The sequence below is a fragment of the Callospermophilus lateralis genome, chromosome 5, assembly GCF_048772815.1.
Source record: "Callospermophilus lateralis isolate mCalLat2 chromosome 5, mCalLat2.hap1, whole genome shotgun sequence".
In the NCBI taxonomy this organism is placed as follows: domain Eukaryota; kingdom Metazoa; phylum Chordata; class Mammalia; order Rodentia; family Sciuridae; genus Callospermophilus; species Callospermophilus lateralis.
The window spans coordinates 27,858,105-27,878,868 of NC_135309.1; the positions used below are offsets into that span (position 1 = coordinate 27,858,105).

At 46.0% G+C, this 20,764-nt stretch overlaps 1 protein-coding gene across 1 annotated transcript in view; it reads left to right on the forward strand.

The window, feature by feature from the left end:
• Adam19 (ADAM metallopeptidase domain 19) overlaps window positions 1–20,764 on the forward strand; it is an 85,001-nt gene that overhangs the window by 35,824 nt on the left and 28,413 nt on the right. Inside the window, exons 4-7 of the mRNA XM_076856392.2 lie at window positions 689–767; window positions 7,368–7,444; window positions 16,122–16,314; window positions 16,985–17,050. Of these exons, the coding sequence (XP_076712507.1) occupies window positions 689–767; window positions 7,368–7,444; window positions 16,122–16,314; window positions 16,985–17,050 (415 nt within the window). The remainder of the gene's footprint in view (window positions 1–688; window positions 768–7,367; window positions 7,445–16,121; window positions 16,315–16,984; window positions 17,051–20,764) is intronic.

A 20,764-nucleotide genomic window follows, 5' to 3' on the forward strand; every position in this document is an offset into this window, starting at 1 on the left:
TTTCAGTGTCTTCTGGGCTTTGGTGAGGATTTCTCATTCTCAGCTTCAGAGGTCTGTGACAAAAGAAAAACCAATGTCCCAGTTTAGAAAGAGAAAGAAAAAGAAATTATTGGATGGGGGACGTAAAGAATTACCAAGACTTAGGAAATCTGAAGCTCTATTTCTCTAAAAATTCAGGCATAAACAACAAGAGTCTGTTTAGTCCTTGCAACACCACTCTATGGCTTTGCCTAAAACATGGGCTAAGTCCTTGACCAGAACCAGGTGGGACCCCTTGATTGATAATCTCACTACAGCATGCCTCAGAGAGAAAAGTTGAAGTGCTGATGCTTAAAATTGGTGCATGCAAAGTCGGAAAATCAATCAAGGGTTACAAAACTTAGAAAATGCTGCCTGTGTGTTCCTGTGTTTATTTTCTCATGAACTAGAAAGGAAAAAAGAAAAAGAAAGAAAAGATTATTGCTTTAGTTCTATCAACTTTATCTGGTTGGAGTTCTCAATGTATATAAAATTAGTGAAACATTTCCTCATTTTCTTTTTATTCCATAACTCCTATGGCTGCCCAGTGTCTTCTGCATAGAGATGCTTGGGATGACACTTCTGCTTCCATTAAAATGACCAACTGCTGTTACTAGGAGGTTGGAAATTATTAACTATAGGTTGAAATGTTTGTTTTTCTTCTTTGCAGGCAACTTTTTGCTCCGGCCTACACAGAAACCCACTACACTCCAGATGGAAACCCTCAAACCTCCATGCTGAAACCTGAGGTAAATTCAGGTCAATAAATATCTTTTCTGCAGCTGCCCTATCTGGGCACCACCCCTAGGGACTGAGGAGGGGTGTGATGGACATGGTGCCTTCTCAAAAGGAATTGCTTCCCCTGACTAAAGATCAAAGGAGCAAACAGGAGAAGCAAAACATGTGCTCACTGTACATTGCTGGCTAAAGTTGCTAAACAAATAGAATGTTTTAGGGTAATCACACCAATTAAAATTGGTGTAAAGCATCATGAAGATGTTGTGTGTTGTGTCAATTATCCACATATTAACAAAAATTTAAGTAAAATAATTTGCTCATACTTCTGTTACCTCACCCAATTACATTTTGATCAGTCCACCTCCCCCTTTTTAAGTAGATATTTAGGGTTTACAGAGTTGTAATCACTGAACATTCAAATTTTATAGTCTGCCTTTTAAAAAATTATTTATTTATTCTAATTAGGAATATATGACAGCAGAATGCATTTTGATTCATTGTACACAATTATAGCACAACCTTTCATTTCTCTGGTTGTACACAATGTAGCGTCACACCTCATGTGCAGTCACACTCGTATCTAGGGTAATGATGTCCATCTCATTCTGTAGTCTGCCTTTTTGATGTGATTTTATGTTATAAAGGTTTTCTTATTTTGTGTCTGTCTTTATGTTGGACATATCTCCCTCCACGTCGTTTTTGAGCCAGGATATGTGCACAAAGCCGAAGATTTATCAGTGACAAAATGGTCTTTTAGATGGTCACATTGGTTTGCTTCATCACATCCCAATGGTGGACACTTGGGGGAGTGAATCATATGTATTTCATGGTTTCTGGCTCTTTCCACAGAGATGCCTATGAGATTTGTAGGCTCAGAACAGTGGTTCTCCACTATGAGCTATTTTCCCCTTCAGGAGACACTTGGCAATATTCAGAGATAGTTTCGATTGTTCCATGACCGAGGGGTGGGAGACCCTCTAGCACGTAGTGGTCAGGGGCCAGTAATGCTGCCAAACATCCTACAATGCACAGGACAAGTCCTCCATAACTGAGAATTGTCCATCCTCAAATGTCAACAGTGCCCAAGTTGAGAAACCCTGGGATAGAGTGGCCCTTCTAGGCTGATGGGGTGGAGTAAGGAAAGGCTGAGAAGGAGAGGCCATGGTCTTCTGCCTTTGGGGCCGAGTGAAATGGATTCCTGGGGCGTGTGGATCTGAGATGTGGTGTAGAGAAGGGCAAGAACATCCTTCTGCCTCAGTGCTATTCCAGCAGCTTCTCATGGAACCTGAGATTCCCACATGGCCCATTCTTAGAGATTTCCCTGCTAGAGGGTAAATGTCTAACAAGACTACAACTACTATCAGTCAAGAATAGCTCAGATAAGTTTAAGAGATTACTCATGAATGGGGTAAGAGGTATAGAACAGTTAAGTTTTGGAAGATCTAAGAGCTCTAGAGTGTAGTGTCTCAGTAGAAGGGGCTGTGTTATATTTCAGGGCATGAAAGTTAGTAGTCAATGCACCTTTTCTACCAAGGCCTTCTACCAAGAGTTGAAAGAGTGGCCAGTGTCCACAGCAGGCATGTTGGACTGTGTCTTCCTATCTTCCGGGAGGCAGTCCAGCTGTGACTCCACACCTCTTCAGTGCCCCTTGGTCAGAATTTCTCTTCCCTTCTTCAGACCTCAGTTCTGTGCCCCTGGGGCAGCATTAGGGGCTGAGTAACAGCCTGGCATAGAAAGCCCCTAGTTATTACACCCTCACAAAAGCACCCCCCTCTGAGTTCCTCCCATTTCTGTGCCCACAGCTCAAGAATGGGTCTCAGTCCACAAGTTCCCCATGAGCTCATGCTTCCTGCTGTGAAAGACCCCCGGGGGTAACCCCATCAGACAGAGAAGCTGCATAATGCAATGACTTCATGGCTGATCCTTGACTTGTTCTTTGTGCTCTCTGCTTGTGCATTAGGCAGAGATGTTGTAAAGGTCTTTCAGAAACAGAGGAGTGGAAGAGAACTCCCCCTCAGCCCCAGAACCCTCCTCCTTCCTGAAGGTCGTATTGACCGAGGCACATCCTAGCTGAATCCTGGCACAGCTCACTATTTGCTTACATCCTCTGCTACTGGACTCCTGCAGGGCCCCTACCCAGACCCACGGGGCTGCCAGTCAGCTCATCTGGAAACAGAAATCCAGGAGCAATGGCAATGGGAGAAACCACTTAGGGGCTCCTGACCCGAATGGTGAGGTCTACACTCTGTGTCCACTGTGGGCCTTGAGTTCTGGGAACCTTATCAAGGCTGTAGCCCTGATCTAGGTCAGGTCACTGGGGGAATGGGTGTGTGAATGTGTTCCAACAAAAAGAGTTACAGGGCTTCGGGTCCCAAGCCAGTGTTGTAGTCTTGGCTTTAACTAGCTATGTGGCCTTAATCAACCCTTTGGACCATACCATTGTTGTTTTTTCATCTCAAAAATTGGATATGCTGATATCTGACTCTTGGGGCTATTGGAAGGGTAAGATGAATCACTGATTTTTATGGGAACTTATAAACATCTCTTGCAGCTCCATAGTTTACAGATGAGAGAGTTGAGAAGAGAAGAGGAAGAGTAACTTGCCCACGCTCAGAAGTGGCAAGGCTTAGACTGAAACTTCTCTGTTTTGTTACTTGAGATGCTGGAGGGTGACAAAGCTTTGGCAAGTCGGGTCCTATGTCATTATGATGCTGGGAGAAGCAGAGGTTGGAGTTGAGGGCTAGGCTGCTGGGATTCAAATCTCTACTCTGCTCTGTCACTTTGTGAGTGACTTAAGACCACTCTAACCTTTAGTTATCTCCTTTTAAAACATGGGAATAATACTATCTTCCTCATAAGGCTGTGCTCAAAATTAAAGGAAAAAAAAAAACCTACCAAAGTTGTTTGTTAGGTAGTAAGAGCCGGAGAGCCGGCAGCGCTTACTATTACTAACAGTAAGTGGCAGGTGTGATGATCACATGTGACAATGCGTGTGAAAGCCCTCTGTCAATTGTAGAGCCTGTTGTAAGAATCAGTTGTTTTGCTACTTTAGAGAGCATCTGGGCTGTGTACTGTTAGCATCAGTCCAAAGACAGGAAGCAATATAGATCTTCTTCAGAGCTGCCTCTGGATTTGAGTTCTCTTTGCCATGTGAGGGTACCAGCATTTTGCAGCTTGTGGCTGACCTACATTTCTGAACTCCTTGACTCTCCAGTGTTGCAACTTTTATGAACCCCATTTACCCCTTACAGACCCGGCCTCCTCTCTCCCTGGGAGTACTCGGCCCCTTTTCCTCTGGTGAATGCACCTGTGCTGTGGAGTCTGTGGCCTCACTCTTGAGTTCTAAGGTCCAGGTTCAGAACTGGATCATTTGATGATCCACCTCCAGGTCCCAGAGCCCAGGGGAAGGTAGAGATGCTATGTGACAGGTTGACATTTGAAGATAGATGGACTCCTGGCCAGAAGGAGGGTTTTGTGTCTGCCTTACCTTCTTTCACAGGTGCTGTGGGACATCCCCTGAGCTCAGTGAATTTCCTTTGCATTCCTCTGAAGGTCAGAATCTGACTTGTTAAAAGTCCAGGAGAGTTTGATGCAAAGAGGGGGCTGATGCCTGTTCCTCCTCCCAACTGTGTGGATGTTCATGGACAGAGAAGCCACATGGCTGCTCGGCGGATTATCAGCAGATGAAAAGACACCTGTGGTCCAGAGAACTGGCCTGAGCTTAGTGTCAGCTTGGCCTGCATCCTCTGATCTGGCTGCACAGCTCAGCTGGACAGGATAGAACTGTCACAGAGAGAACCATGGATTCAGCCCCTTGGTGGGTTTCCACATCCCTCATTGTGCCTTGAATGAAGGAGGAGTTAATGATAGCATGGTCACAGATGTGGAATGGCTGCCACTCTGGGCCAGGTATGGTGAAATCTCTCTGTCAATCCTAAAGCTTGCTCTTTGTATACAGTCCTCTGTGAGCAAGGCTGCAGACGCTGAAGGCCAGAGAGAGCCTGTGGAACTGCTTACACAACTGGTGCCTGCAGGAGGCTGCATTGAACCTGGCCTGGCTATGCCGAAATGCTTGAATTTTGTTGTTTGGCTGTACTCAAGCCTGGCGCTGGGAGGGAGGTGGAGGCAGAAAATACAGAAAAGCACATCTCTGCCTGGGGTGGACAAGGAAACAGCAGGCAGCATGGTCCTAGAGACAGGTCCCCTGGACTGTCATGTAGGTGAAAGCCTGAACATTTACGGTGTGCCTTGCTCAGGCTCAGGTGTTAGAAGAAGAGCCGTTCCCACGTCTGCAGCTGTGTAGTTTATGGCTCCTTCAGATGTTTTCCGAACCTTCTTTCTATTCTTGGAAGCTCATCTCTGTGGACCTACTTGGGAACAAGCTCATAGGAACATGTCCCCTGTTATTGTCCCTCCATCTTGTTTTGTCCCCAGGTGTCTGCTTTAGCACCCTCAACAGTGCCTTAATTGCCTTGTAAATACTATAGCTACCCTGCTTATCAAATGCCATGGCTACTCTGCTAGCACCTCGGACTTTTATTTGTAATTATGTTTTTAAAGCTTCTTCATAAATGAGTGGCTATAATAAGACCACAAACCCCTTGAAGACTGGAGCTGTGTGTCTCTATTTGATTATTATTGTATCTCTGAAGCCTAGCCAGGGCCTGGCATGTGCTATTTGTAGTGATGGAGGACCAGCTGGGGTGGGGAGATCAGATGGCTGTGAAGCATAATGAGTAGTGAAGAGTACCAGGCCTCATGGACCTGAGTGCCCAGCCAGGAGGGATCCAGGTGTGGAGGGATCCAGGGGAGCAAGAGCATCCTGAGCTCTGGAGGGCATGGAATGTGTTCATTTCCTAGGGCTGCTCTAACAAGGCACCATGAACTTGAAGATTAAAACAACAGAAATCTTCTCAAAGTTTTAGAGGCTCAAAGTCTAAAATTGAAGTATTGGCAGGACCATGCTCCCCGCAAAGCCTCTAGGGAAAAATCCTCCTCCTTTGACTCTTAGAGCTTCTAGTAGCTCCTTCTTGGTGTTCCCAGGAACTTCCTCACTCCAGTGTGCCTCCATCTATTTTTTTAAAAAAATTATTTTGTATTCTAATTTGTTGTATATGACAGCAGAGTACATTACAATTCATATTACACACATAAAGCACAATTTTTTCATTTCTCTGGTTGTACACAAAGTATATTCACACCATTCGTATCTTCATACATGTACTTAGGGTAATGATGTCCATCTCATTCCACCATCTTTTCTATCCCCCTCCCCCTCCCTTCCTCTTCCACCCCTTTGCCCTATCCAGAATTTATCTGTTCCTCCCATACTCCCGCTCCCAACCCCATTACGAATCAGCCTCCTTATATCAGAGAAAACATTCAACATTTGTTTTTTAGGGAGTGGCTAACTGCACTCAGCATTATATTCTCCAACTCCATCTATTTACCTGCAAATACCATGAGGTTATTCTCCTTTATTGCTGAGTAACATTTCATTGTGTATATATACCACATTTTCTTTTTCCATTCATCCACTGAAGGGCATCTAGGTTGGCTCCACAATGTAGCTATTGTGGATTGTGCTGCTATCAACATTGATGTGGCTGTGTCCCTGTAGTATGCTGTTTTTAAGTCCTTTGGGAATAGACTGAGGTGTGGGATAGCTGGGTGAAATGGTGGTTCCATTCCCAGTTTTCCAAGGATTCTCCATACTGCTTTCCATCTTGGCTGTACCAATTTGCAGTCCCACCAGCAGTATATGAGTGTACCTTTTTCCATCTTCACACAACTTCTTTTCTTTTTGTGTATGTCTCTTTGTGTCCTCTCCTCTCCTCCTCTCTCTTTTTTTTTTGTTGTAATCTTTTTCCCCCTCATTTTTTATTGGTGCATTATAATTGTACATATTGTTGGAATTTGAAATTACATATTCATGCGTGCACACAATATAACAACATAATTTAGCCAATATCCCACCCCCAGCATTTCCCCCTCCCTCCCTGCCTCCTCCCCCTTGGTCTCTTTCCTCTACCGACCTCCCTTTGATTTTCCCCTTCTTCTTATAAGGACATAAGTTGTTAGATTTAGGACCCACACTAATCCAGTATGACCTCATGCCAACTTAATTACATGAGCAAAGATCTTATTTCCAAATATAGTCCTATTCTGAGGTTCCAAGTGGACATGAATTTTAGGAGGATATAGTTGAACCCATTGCAAGAGATTACAAAGGGGATGTTGGGGGGGAAGTGGGATCCTTCAGAAGCCAGTGTTCTGTGACTGACATCACACCATGGAAATCTCTCTGAACCAGATCTCCAGAACCTTTGTTCTCCAGCTGGCAGGGAGACCTTTGGGAAATCTCTGCTTCTGTGAGTTCAGCTTCTCCATCTGTTCAGAGGGCATGATGACATTTGCCCTGCCCCACCTCTCAGGATTATTCTCAGAACCAAAGAAAAGGGTGGCTCAGAGAGCTCTTTGCATGTTGTAAAGGTGCTGTAAGGTTAGGGTAGACATAGTATAAGCTGTCAGTCATCTGTCACCTTCATGAGACATTAACATTGCCATCCTTATCAGTGTTACTGCCTGACCAGTCCCTTTCTCTTTGCCAGGATCACTGCTTTTACCATGGTATGGTGAGGAAGGCGCAAGAATCCAGCGTCACACTCAGCTCCTGCAGGGGATTTAGGTAAGAGATCCTCAAGCTGCAGAGGGCACCTGACATTCTCCCCAGGAGTGGGATTTTTAAGACAAGCAGAACTAACTCACAGCAAGGACCCTGGGAAGGAGCCCACTGAGAGTGTGTGTGGATAACTCTTAAGAAGGGCCCAGTTTGGGAGGTGCCAGGGAAATCTAGATCATTCACATGTTAACTGGTCTTTGGGTTTACCCTTACTAAGGAACTTGATATTTAAAAATAAAGGTTTTATTTTTACTTAAGAATCATAATGCCAACAAATTGGGAGATTTGACCAGAAGAAGGCCAGATTTGACCACGAGGGCCACCTGGGGATGCACTTGAGGTGGTGGAGAGGCAGAGGAGCAAGGAGCAATGCGGGCAGGTGTCTTTATCGTGGTTTCTACAGGGAGGATCTGGGAAGCAGGGCAAGCAGGTTTAGGATTCTCTCCTTTGTACAGTTTCAGGGGCTGTCTGTCCTTAGTTGTCTGGTGCCTGGTCCTGGGGTGATGGGGCAGGTGGGCAGTTACCCAGAAGGTGTGAGCTCAAGAAAGCAGATGGTGGGTTATGGGGCTTTGGCTGGCCGGCCTGCATGAGAAAGTCTTTGTAGCTGGCAAGTTGTTTATTGTCTCTGGGAGTTGGCTAACTGTGGGAAGGCCAGTCCCTCCGGGGTCAGCGAGTCCTAGCTGTCAAAGCAACAGAAGACAGGAAATAAGTGACATGGTTAATAAACTTGAAACTGAGTTTGAGCATTCCTTCCCACTTCTAGTTCTTCTGTGGTAGAAGGATAGTGAAAATATAGGCAGTAAAATAGAAAAACAAGCAATTAGGGAAAAGAGAAGATGGGAGGAGAAGGGGGAGGCCAGGGTAATTTTCAAGACAGAGAATCAACTGAGAGTTCTATCTAGATGGTGTTGTATGAGGGCAACTCTTCCGTCTCCAATCTGGACTTCCTGCTGGTAGGAGTTTACCAGCTGGGTGACCTTGGGTCTCCATGGTCTCATTTGTAGCAGGTGGATCAAGAGACTATATGCATGATGTGAGGTTAAATGTGTGAGTAGACCTCTGATGTAGCACTCATTCTCCTCCAAGGCCTGGCTTCTCTGGGTGTGGTCTGTAGATGGACAGCATCAGCTTTCCCTGGGATCTTGATCAAAATGCAGTATCTCGGGTCCTACCCACTCCTACTGGTTTACAGTCTGCATTTTACCCCAGGTGATCTGTGCTCACATTACAGTTTGTAACTGAGACTGTGTTCCTTCAGCATGTGAATTATATTTCACATATTCATTTGTCTCCATCAGCCTTAAATTTAGCAGGATCTAGCCACGTAGAAGTGATAAATATCACAGTTTTAGACTCCCCCTACTCCCTTCTCTATTTTTTGAAAAGAGGTGATGATCCAAAAACCTGGATTCTGATTGCCTACACTGGTGCCTGTATCCAGTATGCTAGAAACTGGTTCTATTTAAAAAAAGAAAGAAAAAGGGGGGAAAAAAATCTATGATTTGTAGCAACCATCTGTATGCTGGTAGAGTTGTTTCTTATCACAGCCAATTTCAACCTACCAATGTGACGTTATTGAAGGCAGAATTGGAAATACATGCCCACCACTGGCTTTTAGGAGCCAGTAGAAGGTGGCCCTCTTTTTTTTTTTTTGGTACCAGGGATAGAACTCAGGGGCACTTTACTACTGAGTCACATCCCCAACCGTTTTTTTTTTTTTTTTTTTTTTAATTTTGTTTAGAGATAAGGTCTCACTGAATTGCTTAGGTCCTTGCTAAGTTGCTGAGGCTGGCTTTGAACTCACGATCCCCCTATCTCAAGTCTCCCAGGTCAGCACCAACGCGCCCTGCTCACTATTCTCCTCTTATCAATTGATTCATTCAATGACAACTTCTTTCATTCAACAAATTAATATTGGATGTCTGTGGTATGCCCATGTCCTGAACAAGTGGAAGACAGACAGCCATTGTAATTTTTGAAGTCCTCTGTTTCCTCATCTGTAAGATGACCATCAATGACGGCTATGCTGGAGATTAAGTTTAAGTGCTTAGTTAAGACTACAGAACTTTATAGGCATATGGCAGACATATCATCCCATGACAGCGGAACCATGCTAAGACAGCCACATTCCCATAAAAATCGAAGGCCCCTCTCCCTGCAGGCCCCACAAGTCTGTTTATGAATTGGGCCATGTCTCCTCTGAAAGGCCATGTGGTGAGTCACCAGAGGGAATCAGGCAGGAAATAGGTTTTGGCCGGGAGGTGATTAACAGAGTGGCCTCAAATCCCCCACTCAAGCGACTTGGTTGAGCCAAGCCAACTGGCCCCAGTGGTGTTTACAGGCCCAGCCACCACCACCTGCAGTCTGCAAGTAAACAAAGTCCTTCCCAAGAAAGAGGAAAGGGAGCATGCAGGTGTGACCTGCTTCTCTCTGCCTCATCCTCTGTCCCCTCCGTCTGGAGCAGTGGGAACTTGGCATGGCCTCTTGGAAATCATTCCAGCAGCCGCGCTGACGGGGGGAAATCGGGTGAGCTGCCCAAGTGTTTCTGCTTAGTGTGCTTCTGTCTGGTGGGGCCTGCCAGCGTTTTTTTCTCAGCCTTGTCACTGCACACCTTAAGGAACCAAGGTTGTAGGCAGCCCGACTTAAGAGCTGGAGACTCATGCCAGATGGCTCCATCTGGACCCTGGAGGGGGAGCAGCTGCCACAGCAGCAGCACTCAAACCCAAGATGTTCAGACTCAAGTTGTTCCCTAAGGCTCATAGAACCAGGCTGCAGTGCAGAATCTCCATTGTGATCCTGTCTCTCCTGGAAACGTGCTCCTGCGATGGGGAAAAAGGGGCAGGATTTACACCAAGTGGGATCATCAGGCTGATGATACAAAGCTAGAGGAATTCAGTGGAGCTTCCAGATGGTTCCTGGGTTCCCTCCTCTCTCCAAAGCAGCTCTGTGGGTGGTTTTATGACTGAAGAAATAATTCCTGGTCATAGAAAAAAATACATTCAAATAGTATTTTAAAAAATGTGCAATGGAAGATGAGTCTCTTTCTCACCCTAGATTTCTAGATTTAAGTCCCCACCTCCAGCATTGTTATTAGCTTCTTGTGTGTCCTTTATGGAAATATTCCTTGCAAAAAAGAACCTGGATGTGTAAGATAGTGCTTTATAATCTTACATAAGCCTTTGACCCCTTTGAGAATTGGGTGGAAGCCATGGATACTTACACACTACACACATAAAAAGATGCCACATACCATTTTATTAGGAATGCCAAGTGTCCCCATCCCTAAGCTTGTCTCGGATGAAGTAAGGACGAGCCTCTAAATGTTACCACAACTTCTTGCACATACAATAGCTTTGCAACTGACACCTGGTCTACAAGTCAGGAGTGATTAGTATTTGTGAAGAAATCTAGCCAGGTCAGGGATGAAGTGTCTTTGAGCCTGTGCATCCTGGGAAACTGTGCATATGAGTGTGTGTGTCTCTAGCTCATGGTCTGTCAGCAGGAGGGGTGCCTGATTGTTGAGCTGTTGATTTTTGAAGGCAATACTTATTGAAAATTGTCATTCTATAAGTAATACGAGTTTAATGTTAAATATTGAAATGGCACAGGAACATATAGACTAAAAACAGTGAAAGCTCTCTATTCTGCCTACCTTTAGTCCTACAGATAGATGGCTTAGTCCTGGAGGTGGGTTTGGACAGTAAGTGTGTGGACTCCATCCTGTCGGAATGAGCCTGGGCATTAGGAGACCTGGGATCTGCCCCAGCTCTGCAGTAACTCACTGGCTGACCTTGGGCAAGTCCCTTTTTTTCCAGGTTTTCTTCTCATCTATCAAAACAGGGAAGACCAGATCATCAAAAATATTCCTTTATTGTGGAAGCTCTGGGCTGCAGAGAGAAGGGGCAGAATCTCAGGGAGGTGGGGGGCTGGAGTGGAAGGAGGTGGCTTGGGTCTACGCAGCTAGCCCCTAAGAAGTGGCATGGTCCTTTCTACTTTGAAAACCTTGCTTCCTCCTGCAGAAGAGATAATAAATGTCCCCTTTATGTCAGTCACTGTGTGAGTTAAGCCCCCAGAGGGCAACACCATTACCATGTGCAACCTTAGAATCTGGAGTCAGGCAGTGTTCCTGCTTTAAAACCTGACAAGCCACTACAGTTCTCCAGTTCCTGTTTTCTCACCTGTCAGGTAGGAACATCAATATTGATGTCACTGGTGGATTTCTATTAGGTGATGGGCACCGGCTCCTTGGGACTTTGTTTTGGTTATGCTGTACCCCAGAGGTTGGAGCTCTTCCTGACCCATAGCAGATGACCAGTGTGAATGTGTCAAAAGGCTACGGAAGAAACCATTGACCTTGCCTGGCATACAGTAGTGTGCCCAATGACTATCAGCTATTCTTTTAAAATGGTACTTTTGTTATTGGTAACATTGCCCATTGCTTCAGTTCTTTATCATAATGATCCCGGGAGATAGACAGTGTTATCAAATAACTGACCACAGAGCTTGAGGGCAGTAGACCTAGAATTTGAATCCAGGTAAATCTCAGTCCAGAGCCAATGCTCTCTGTCTGTGCCCTGTCACCCTGTCCCAAGGGAGCACATCTGTACACCTTCTCTTCTCCCTCTGTACTGACTTTGAAGTTCCCTGTTACATGGATGCAGATTGGGGGAGAGGGGAGACAGGGAAGAAAGGGAGCAGGGTGGTTGCATCTTAGGATAGGTCTAGATGCAGGGACATCAGACATGTCCCTCTGGGTCTAGTTGAAAATGGGCATATTTCCAGGAATGGTAAGTGGGCAAATTTTCTGGCTTAATTCCTTGATGGATGGGATGCATTTGGTTGAGCCATTCAGTCATTTGTGGGTTAAACACGAACTGTCTGCTGCCCAGCTTCCTCTATATAATTTCATATTTATCATGCTCTTAACGATGAGGAATAGGACAGACAGAATGGAGAATAGTGTGTGAGGTCCTGGCCCTCAGCCTCCTGGGCCCCCACCACTGCCTCCTGGCTGACCTCTAACTCTGCCAGTTTTAGCATTTAGCAAATTAGATCAACTCAGGCTCTTAGAAGGATAAATGACTGGTGGGTGCTCAGGGGAGGGTGGCTAGAGGACTTGGGGGTAATGGCAGCAAAGGGCCCCAGAACCCATTCTCAGAAACTCCACCATCCACCCCCAGGCTGCCTGGGAGGATTGTAACTGAGACAAGGGGCGAATCACCAGGGGCTGCAGTGGGGGAAGGAGGGGAGTGATCACAATATCCTATTGCCAGGTGGACCTTCAGTGACCTTCCAAGCTGATGTTTCTCAAACTAATCTGCATATTCCCTGAGACAGAATAGGTGCCTACTGCAGAGTGTGGGCTCCTGGCCAGAGTTTCCGAGTGTGGTCGTGCAGGGAATCATCTGGGGACCTGACAACAGGTCCCCAGATGCATAAGCCTGCAGAGTCCTAGGGTGGCTGGGCATCTGTGTTAGCAACACTGTAGAATATGCTTATAACTCTGGAAGCTCTGGTCCTAGGGATCTCCAACCCACAGGTTTGGAACTCACCAATGGAGGCAGATAGCAGAGAGGTTAAGGGTATAGGGTCCAGAGCCTGTAGCCCTTAATCTTTAGCCCCATAATACCTGTGAGAGCTCATTATTTAATCTCTCTAAGCCTCAGTTTTCTCATCTGTAGAATGAGACCCACGGTGATGCACGCCTTGTAATGTGATGTGGGGAATAACAGAAGAGTGATGTTTGTCAACACGGCGCGTGGGACGCCATGAGCTCCCAGTGCACCATGTCTGAGGACAGAATGTAGACTAAATGCTCCTGTCTTCTCACCTTCTCACGTCTTCAGACAGGCCAACTGGGTAATGGCCAATCACACTTCAGAAGAGAGTTGCTGGCACCTTCTTTTGCAGCTGACTGTAAACTGGGGATGCCTTTCTGATCCATGCTACAGAGCTATTGTGACAGAGGCAGTGTCAGGTCATGGTTACAGCTGTTGAATTCAGAAGCAGAAGGCTGAGGTACCAGCCCCTACTTTTTACTCTTACTACCTTTGTGACTTTCAGTTAGTTAATTGACCTTACTGAGCCTTAGTTTTCCCATTGATGCCATGAGGGTAACATTCATAAGGATCATAAAAGTTGGTGTGAATAATAAAATGCTTGGTCTGTAGCAAAGGCTTAATAACTTATTGCCACTACAACGGAGGTCATTTACCATGCTCCAGAATTTTGCTTGGTCTCTTCTCTGTTTGGCCCAGAGGCTTGTTCATGTGACGCTGGGTCAACTGTACCTTGTGGCCCTATACTGGAACTCACCCATTCTCACATGGAAACTTCCACTCTCTGCTGTAATTCCAGCAGCCACACCCTGGCACACACAGGAGCACCAGTTGGCTTGTGATCCAGCCTTCTGTGTTTGTAGCCTTTGAGGGAAACCAAGATGGTGGGAGATGACCTGGTCAGCTGAGGTGAGAAGATAGCTTGGGAACAGGATGCCCTCAGCCACTCTTGCTTCTGCCCTTTCCTGTCTGAATCAGGGAGTGGATGTGACCCTTGCTCTCTCCGCTTCACCCCCAGCTGTTGTGGGAGCACCTTAGGTGACCTGCCAAGGGGCTGGGCAGGCACTGCTGCATCTGCCTGGGTGAGGCAGCTGGGAAGTGGGCAGGCCGCTGGCACAGGAATGAGCTGTCTGGGATGGGACCTGGGCAGGGCTACTGCAGACCAGGGGCTGGCATTGTTTTTCCTGAGAGCATCACAGACTCTTCCCCAAGGACAAAACCTGGGCAGGCCTCCCAATAGGGTGGGTGGGGCCAAGATGACCTGAGAGAGAAGTCCTTCCAGATCATAGTGACGGACTCAGAGCTGGGGACACTTTAGGTTTGGCGCTATCTGGATGGACAGGAGTCTGAGGAAGGGTCTTGAAGTACCTGAAGCACTGCCAGGCCCTTGGGACTTCCTCCTGGGTTTCCTTCTGCCCAGAGCCTTGGGTTCATTCCCTTGCTGTGGTGTTCATCTCACTGGATGGAGGATGCAGATACCTGCTGCCTGGGCCTCTCCTCATCCCGCCCTTGATGATGTGGGAGAGCAGCAGATAAGAAGGGGGAGCTCTTCCTCATGGAGTCTGGATTAGCCCTCAGAGACCTCATGGGTAGCATCTGAGCATTCAGTCCGTCAGTGTGAGGGCTGATGAGTCCTCCCAACCGTCTGCATTTCCATTGCAGTCACTGTCCCCAGGTTTAGACTCTGCTTCATGAGGGCAGGGGCTTTGCCCATCTCGTTCACTATTCCATTCTCAGCAGCTAGCAGGAGCCTGGCCAATGTTTGTGGGGTGAATGGCTTTCCTCCTATGGGCCTTGAGTGATGGATGGTCCTCACATCCATCCGCATTTTCAATCAATCAGGGATGAGAATTTTTTGAAAAAACATTTGCATCTCTATTGAACACATTTTTTTTTAATCTTTTCATCATTTCCTAAATAATACAGCGTAACAACTATTTGCATATTATTGGCATTGTTTTGGTTTTATAAGTAATCTAGCGTTGATTTAAATGGAGTGTTAGTAGGTTATATGAAAATTCTATACCATTTTCTACAGAGCACCGTGATTTTGATATCTTTGGGGAATCTGGACCCAATCTCCCATGGCTTCTTAATAAGGACAAGGATTATGTCTAGATTTCAACTGGAACACGGTCAAAGCTTAGTGAGTGGAAGAATAAAATAAATGAGCACACATCTTTATTCTAATTCTAGGTTAAAAATCTATGATCAAGGAAAAAAAAATTGCCACCCATGCCTGGTTGTGGGTGTCACTTCACCAAACAGCTGCCATGCTGGCAGGAAGCCTTGGGGACTAGCAGGAACGTCTCCAGTCCTGCATTTCCAGCTTTGCTTCCAAGTACCAGGACAGCTGCCTTTCATTTTTATTAGGAGTCCTCATAAGTTAGTGAATTACCATTTTCATTTTAGGGTTGAGGAAATTGAGGCTCAGGGTGATTTAGGACATTTTCTGAGAACCCCAGGTCTCCTTATTGCAGGCCATTGGGCTTTTCTCCAGCCACTGCCTTTTCGGAAGAGTCTATAAAGTTCTGACCTGTGATTATCATAGGCCATGTTTGGTTTGGGAGACCTTTTGGGATCTTGCTCCTACAGTCCTTCATCAGTTTTAACTGTCCTGGGTACAAGATTTTAAACTTTTTTTTTTTTTTCTGTGCTGAGGATGGAACCAAGGAGTGCTCAACCACTGAGCTACATGCCCAGCCCTTTATTTTTTTGTGAGACAGGGTCTTGCTAAGTTGCCCAGGCTGGCCTCGAACTTGCAATGCTTGCTATTGCCTCAGCTTCCCAAGTTCCGGGGATTATAGGTGTGTGCTACCGCACCCAGCGTTTTAAACATCTTCTGACTTTACTAGTTCAGAGATTCTTAACCGGAAGCCTCTGATGAATTTAGGGGGCCCCAGAGCCCTGAAATTGTGTGCCACATCTCAGATTACAAGTGCATTTCTCTAGAGAGGAGGTCTGAGCCTGCATCGGGTCCTCACAAAGGGTGCATGGCACCACAATAATGTGAAGATCCAATGATCAAAACCAACTGTGCCACATGCCTATGGGCCTGTACAAGGGACTTATTCAGGATCCTGGAAAAAATCTTTGACCAGATATTCTATTTCTTCTATCAACAGAGGACTGATCATGGTGAGCAGTAACCTCAGCTACATCATTGAGCCCCTCCCTGACAGCGAGAGCCAACACCTTATTTACAGATCCGAACATCTCAAGCTGCCCCCAGGGAACTGTGGGTTCGAGCACTCTAAGCTCACCACCAGGGACTGGGCCATTCAGTTTACACGCCAGACCAAGAAACGACCTCGCAGGGTGAGTTCCAAGACTCTCTGTGCACTAGTCAACCTGGGGCTAGGCTTGTCCCCTCTGAGCATCCTTACTTTGAGCCCAAGAGTATTTATCAATTGAAAGAGAATGGCGGAGAAGAAGGGAAGAACTTCTTCTTTTATTTGAAGTCATGGTCAAGTGTGAGAATAACTAATAAGAGAATAACTACTTTGGGGGGAAATACTACTAGTTTTACAATGCTCTAATGTGTTGATTGCACAAAGTATAAGAAAAAAAAAAAAAGAGTATGTTTCCCCTTCTGAAATAACCACTTCACCTTGTACACCAAATGTTATTTATGCTGAAAATCGTCTGTGGTCTTAAAGGTTATTGGGAAAATCGGTCATCAGCAGGCTCCCTCACAGTGTGTCGCCCTCTCTTCTACTTGTGCTAGTCAGGTCAGCTCATTAGTTTTTGGGAATAAAGGCCTGGATTCCATGTCCCAGAGCCGCCTCCAGCAATAACCAAATGGCAGGTGGACAGCGTCGTGCAGCGAGGCTGATGGCGGCCACAGCCCAAGCCGTTTCTAGTGTCCAAGTACAATGTAAGCAAGAAGGCTCACCGCCAGCTCACCAGCTCGTTTTCTCAGCAGATTTTGAAATGAGGCCAAGTTCACGGTTTCTATAGCTCTGATCTGCTTATATCTCTTCCTTAGATGAAAAGGGAAGACATACACTCCATGAAGTACGTGGAGCTTTACCTTGTGGCTGATTATGCAGAGGTAAGGGGGGGCCATGGGTTTGAGCATAGAATCTACTCTCTTGATGGCTTTGACACTCCAGGCTTTGGGCTGCTTTGGGGAAATGCTGGCACATTCATCTCTCTCTGATTTATCATATGATTTTTGACCTTAAATCTAACCATTCTTTTTTTGGCCATTTTTAATATAGTTGGGGAAAAAAAAGAGAAAATAAAACAAGAAAAGTCTCTCCTAGCTCCACACACTCATCAGAAGGAAAAGAGTAGTAGGGCCATTATCTGGAGTGACATTTCTCAGACTGGGTCTGAAGTCCTAATTTAGGTCCTGATGAATAATTCTTAGTGGGCCCATGAATTCTCTAAAAATTTTATTTTGTATAGAGATAATAACTGTACTCTTTGTCATCTAGTTGAATACCATTTTCTTGCCCATGTATGGGTCCATTTTTATAACCATGTGGCTATCAAATGAGAACATAAAGCCATGATTCCCAAAATATGGTTCCCAGGTTAGCAGCATCTGTAGCACTTAGGGACTTGTGAGAAATTCAGATCTCGGGGCCCTACTGAATTCTAAACTGCCAGGTTGGGGAACAACAGTCTGTGTTTAAATAATTCAGTGATTTCTGTGCCCAGGAAAGTTTTGGAAACCCACTTATCTAAAGAAGTAGCAGGTGTCTTGGTCAGGTTTATTGCATCCTTGTGACCAAAATCCCCAACAAGAACAACTTAGAGGAGGTGAAGTTTATTTGGGGCTCGGTTTCAAAGGTCTCAGTCCATAGGTGGTTAACGTCATTGTTCTGGGCCCACGGTGAGGCAGCACGTCATGGAGGAAGGGCCCAGTGGAGGAAAACTGCTTAGCTTATGGTGGGGTCAGGAAGCAGAGAGAGAGGGGTGGCAGGGAGGGGTCTCTGCGAAGAATGTATCTTTCCAGGGCATGCCCCCAGTGACCCACCTCCTTTAGCCATGTCCCACCTGCCTATAGTTACCACCCAGTCCATTCAACCTAAGATGAGCTAATTCCATTACAGCTGTCATGATGTGATTTTTTTTTGGCGGGGGGGTAGATATGAAGGATTGAACCCAGGGGCACTTAACCACTAAGCCACATCCCCAGACCTTTTAAAAAAGTATTTTGTTTAGAGTCAGGGTCTGGCTAAGTTACTTAGGGCCTTGCTAAGTTGTTGAGCTGGCTTTGAACTCATGATCCTCCAGCCTCAGCCTCCTGAGCTGCTGATCGTTTCTTTTCCCCTAAATATTTCTACCTTAACAGGAGCTTTGGGGGTAACATCTCATATCCAAACTATAACAACAGGGTAGACTTTAATTTATATTCCTTTCATCTGGAATTTGATGAAAACTACCTGGCTCACTCATTCATTTTCTTCATTCATCAATGATTCCCTGATTTTCTGTGATGGGCCAAATGCTCAGGATACAGTTCTCAAGAAGTCAGACCCATCTCTGGCATCTTAGAGTTTGCAGCAACAGCACAAAAGCTTTGTAGTTCCCAAGTGTGCAACCACCAAGGTTATCCCTTAGGGAGGATTGGAGTCCGTGGAGTGGAGAATCCCACATGGTTCAAGGACTTGGGGAAGCTTCTCTGAGGTGGCACTGTTGAAGAGAACACCTGCAGACTGGATTCAGCCCCATTGGCCTAAATTAGGCAGATGCTACTTCCAGGTCTCACCTCTGTAGACTCAACCAACCACACAACCCAGCCCCGCCTCTGCAGCTGGGCCTCCGTGTCCTGGTGCCTGTTCTCACGTGGTGTGCTTGCCTGGGCTGCCCTGCAGGCAGGACTCATTACAACTCCCCTCTATGTTGTACCCCATGCAGACAGGGTTACCAGCTCCCCAAAAGGCCTCATTCTAAGGTGGCTCTACTCAGGGCACACTCTCAAAGTGCAGATCCTGAAACAGTGTCAGGTGGTGGGAAGAGTGCTGACCTTCAGGCCTGAAGAGTTGCCTCCCAGTGTGAGTGGCAGGAAGAGGTGGCCCTGGGTTAAAGGACAAGGAAGAGTTAACTGGGCAGAGGAGTGGAGGTGAAGGGCATTCCAGCGAAGGAACATTGTATTCCACTTTGAGAAGAGTTTAGTTTTTTAGTAACATGTTTTTTTTCCAGCAAAGTGTGTGTGTGTGTGTGTGTGTGTGTGTTGTGTGTGTGTGTTTTCTCTAGGACTTTTGCTTCTTCCTAAAGGCAAGTGTGTGCAGAGGATGGGGAGCAATATGGGGAACAAAATCAAAAGCCAGTTTCAAAGCCAGCCAAGGCACTATGCTCCATCCCCTGCCCTGCAGGAGGGTTGCTGGGAGAGAGCTGAATTCTTTGGACTCCAGGACACATTTCCATTTAAACCTTGTGTCTAAGATCATCTAATAAAGAGGTCGTGAGCCTTTTCTTCTTCTTTTTTTCAATCCTTTGTCAGGTAGAAGCCCAATAGTGAAGTGTATATAAAACCCAGCTGTGCCAGTTGGAAGGAGGGGTGTTTCCCCTTTGCTGCCTTTCAGTCTCCCTAGGGGAACCTTGGAGAAGGGTTTTGAATATATTTATTTATTCACTGGTGCTGGGGATGGAACTGAGGGCCTCATGCATGCTCGGCAAGCACTCTGCCACCGAGATACACCCCCAGGGAGGTGTCGGAATGTCCAGCAGCCACAGAAGCAGGGGTGCTGAGACAGGGCTCTGGGCTCTGCATTAGGGCATTGAGTGCAGAATGGGTAGGAACAGGGAGGCCTGGCACTGCTGCCTTGAGAGAGTTGTCACTAGTGGAAATGAGCCCGCAGCTTCCTGCTCCCTGGGCTCAGGTGGGAGCTCCTGGGGTGGATCTCAGCATGTTCCCTCCTTAGGTGAGGCAGAAGTCCAGGGGAGCAACCGAGAGTGTAGTGTCATAGGAGGGGACAGAGCACCTGAAAACACAGGGCTGCAAAAGCCTTTCATGATACCTCAGAATGTGGGGTAGCTGAGAAAGGATGGATACACCATGCAGTGTTTTCAGTGTCAACCTAGAAAATGGAAAGTTGAAAAAAATTGTTTTAAAGCCAAAGGGATTGCAAATCTAGTCTGTGGCCACCCACCACATGTTTTTGTAAACAGTTTTGCTGAACAGAGCCATGCTCATTGGTTTATCTACTATCTGTGGCTACTTCCGGTCACCAAGGCAGAGCTGAGTAGTTGTGACTGAGACAGTATGGCCCTAAAAGACTAAAATATTTACTATCTGGACCTTTATAGGAAGTTTACTGACTCTTGCTTCAGACTGTGCTGGACAACATGATGCACTCCAACTATGGTGGCCTTATTGGGCCTTATTGTTTGAAGATAGGATAATATATTTGAAAGACAGCAAAACCTGACCCTAATGTTCTAATAAATGTTTACTAAATGAATGGAAATGATGCAATACTTTCTGTGCCACGAGGCCAGTTTAGAAATCAGGAAGGCTTCAAGATGGAAACTTCTGGGTTAACATGGAAAGGTCTATGTCACAGGGTCTCAAAATTTAACTCTATAGGAAGCAAAGAGGATAGTGAGATTCCCTTCTGGTGAGTGACAGTTCCAAGGAAGCCCATAATCAGTGGAAGAAAAGAAATGGTTGATTTTTTTCTATGCATCAGGGCTAAGAACACAATCCTGGCCATACAAATATCCGACAGTGTTTTATTTGGTTGTTCATTTATTTATTTTCTGTTTTTTTATTTTTGGCTTGGATATTCTTGTGGGGTGGGGTAGAGGAAGA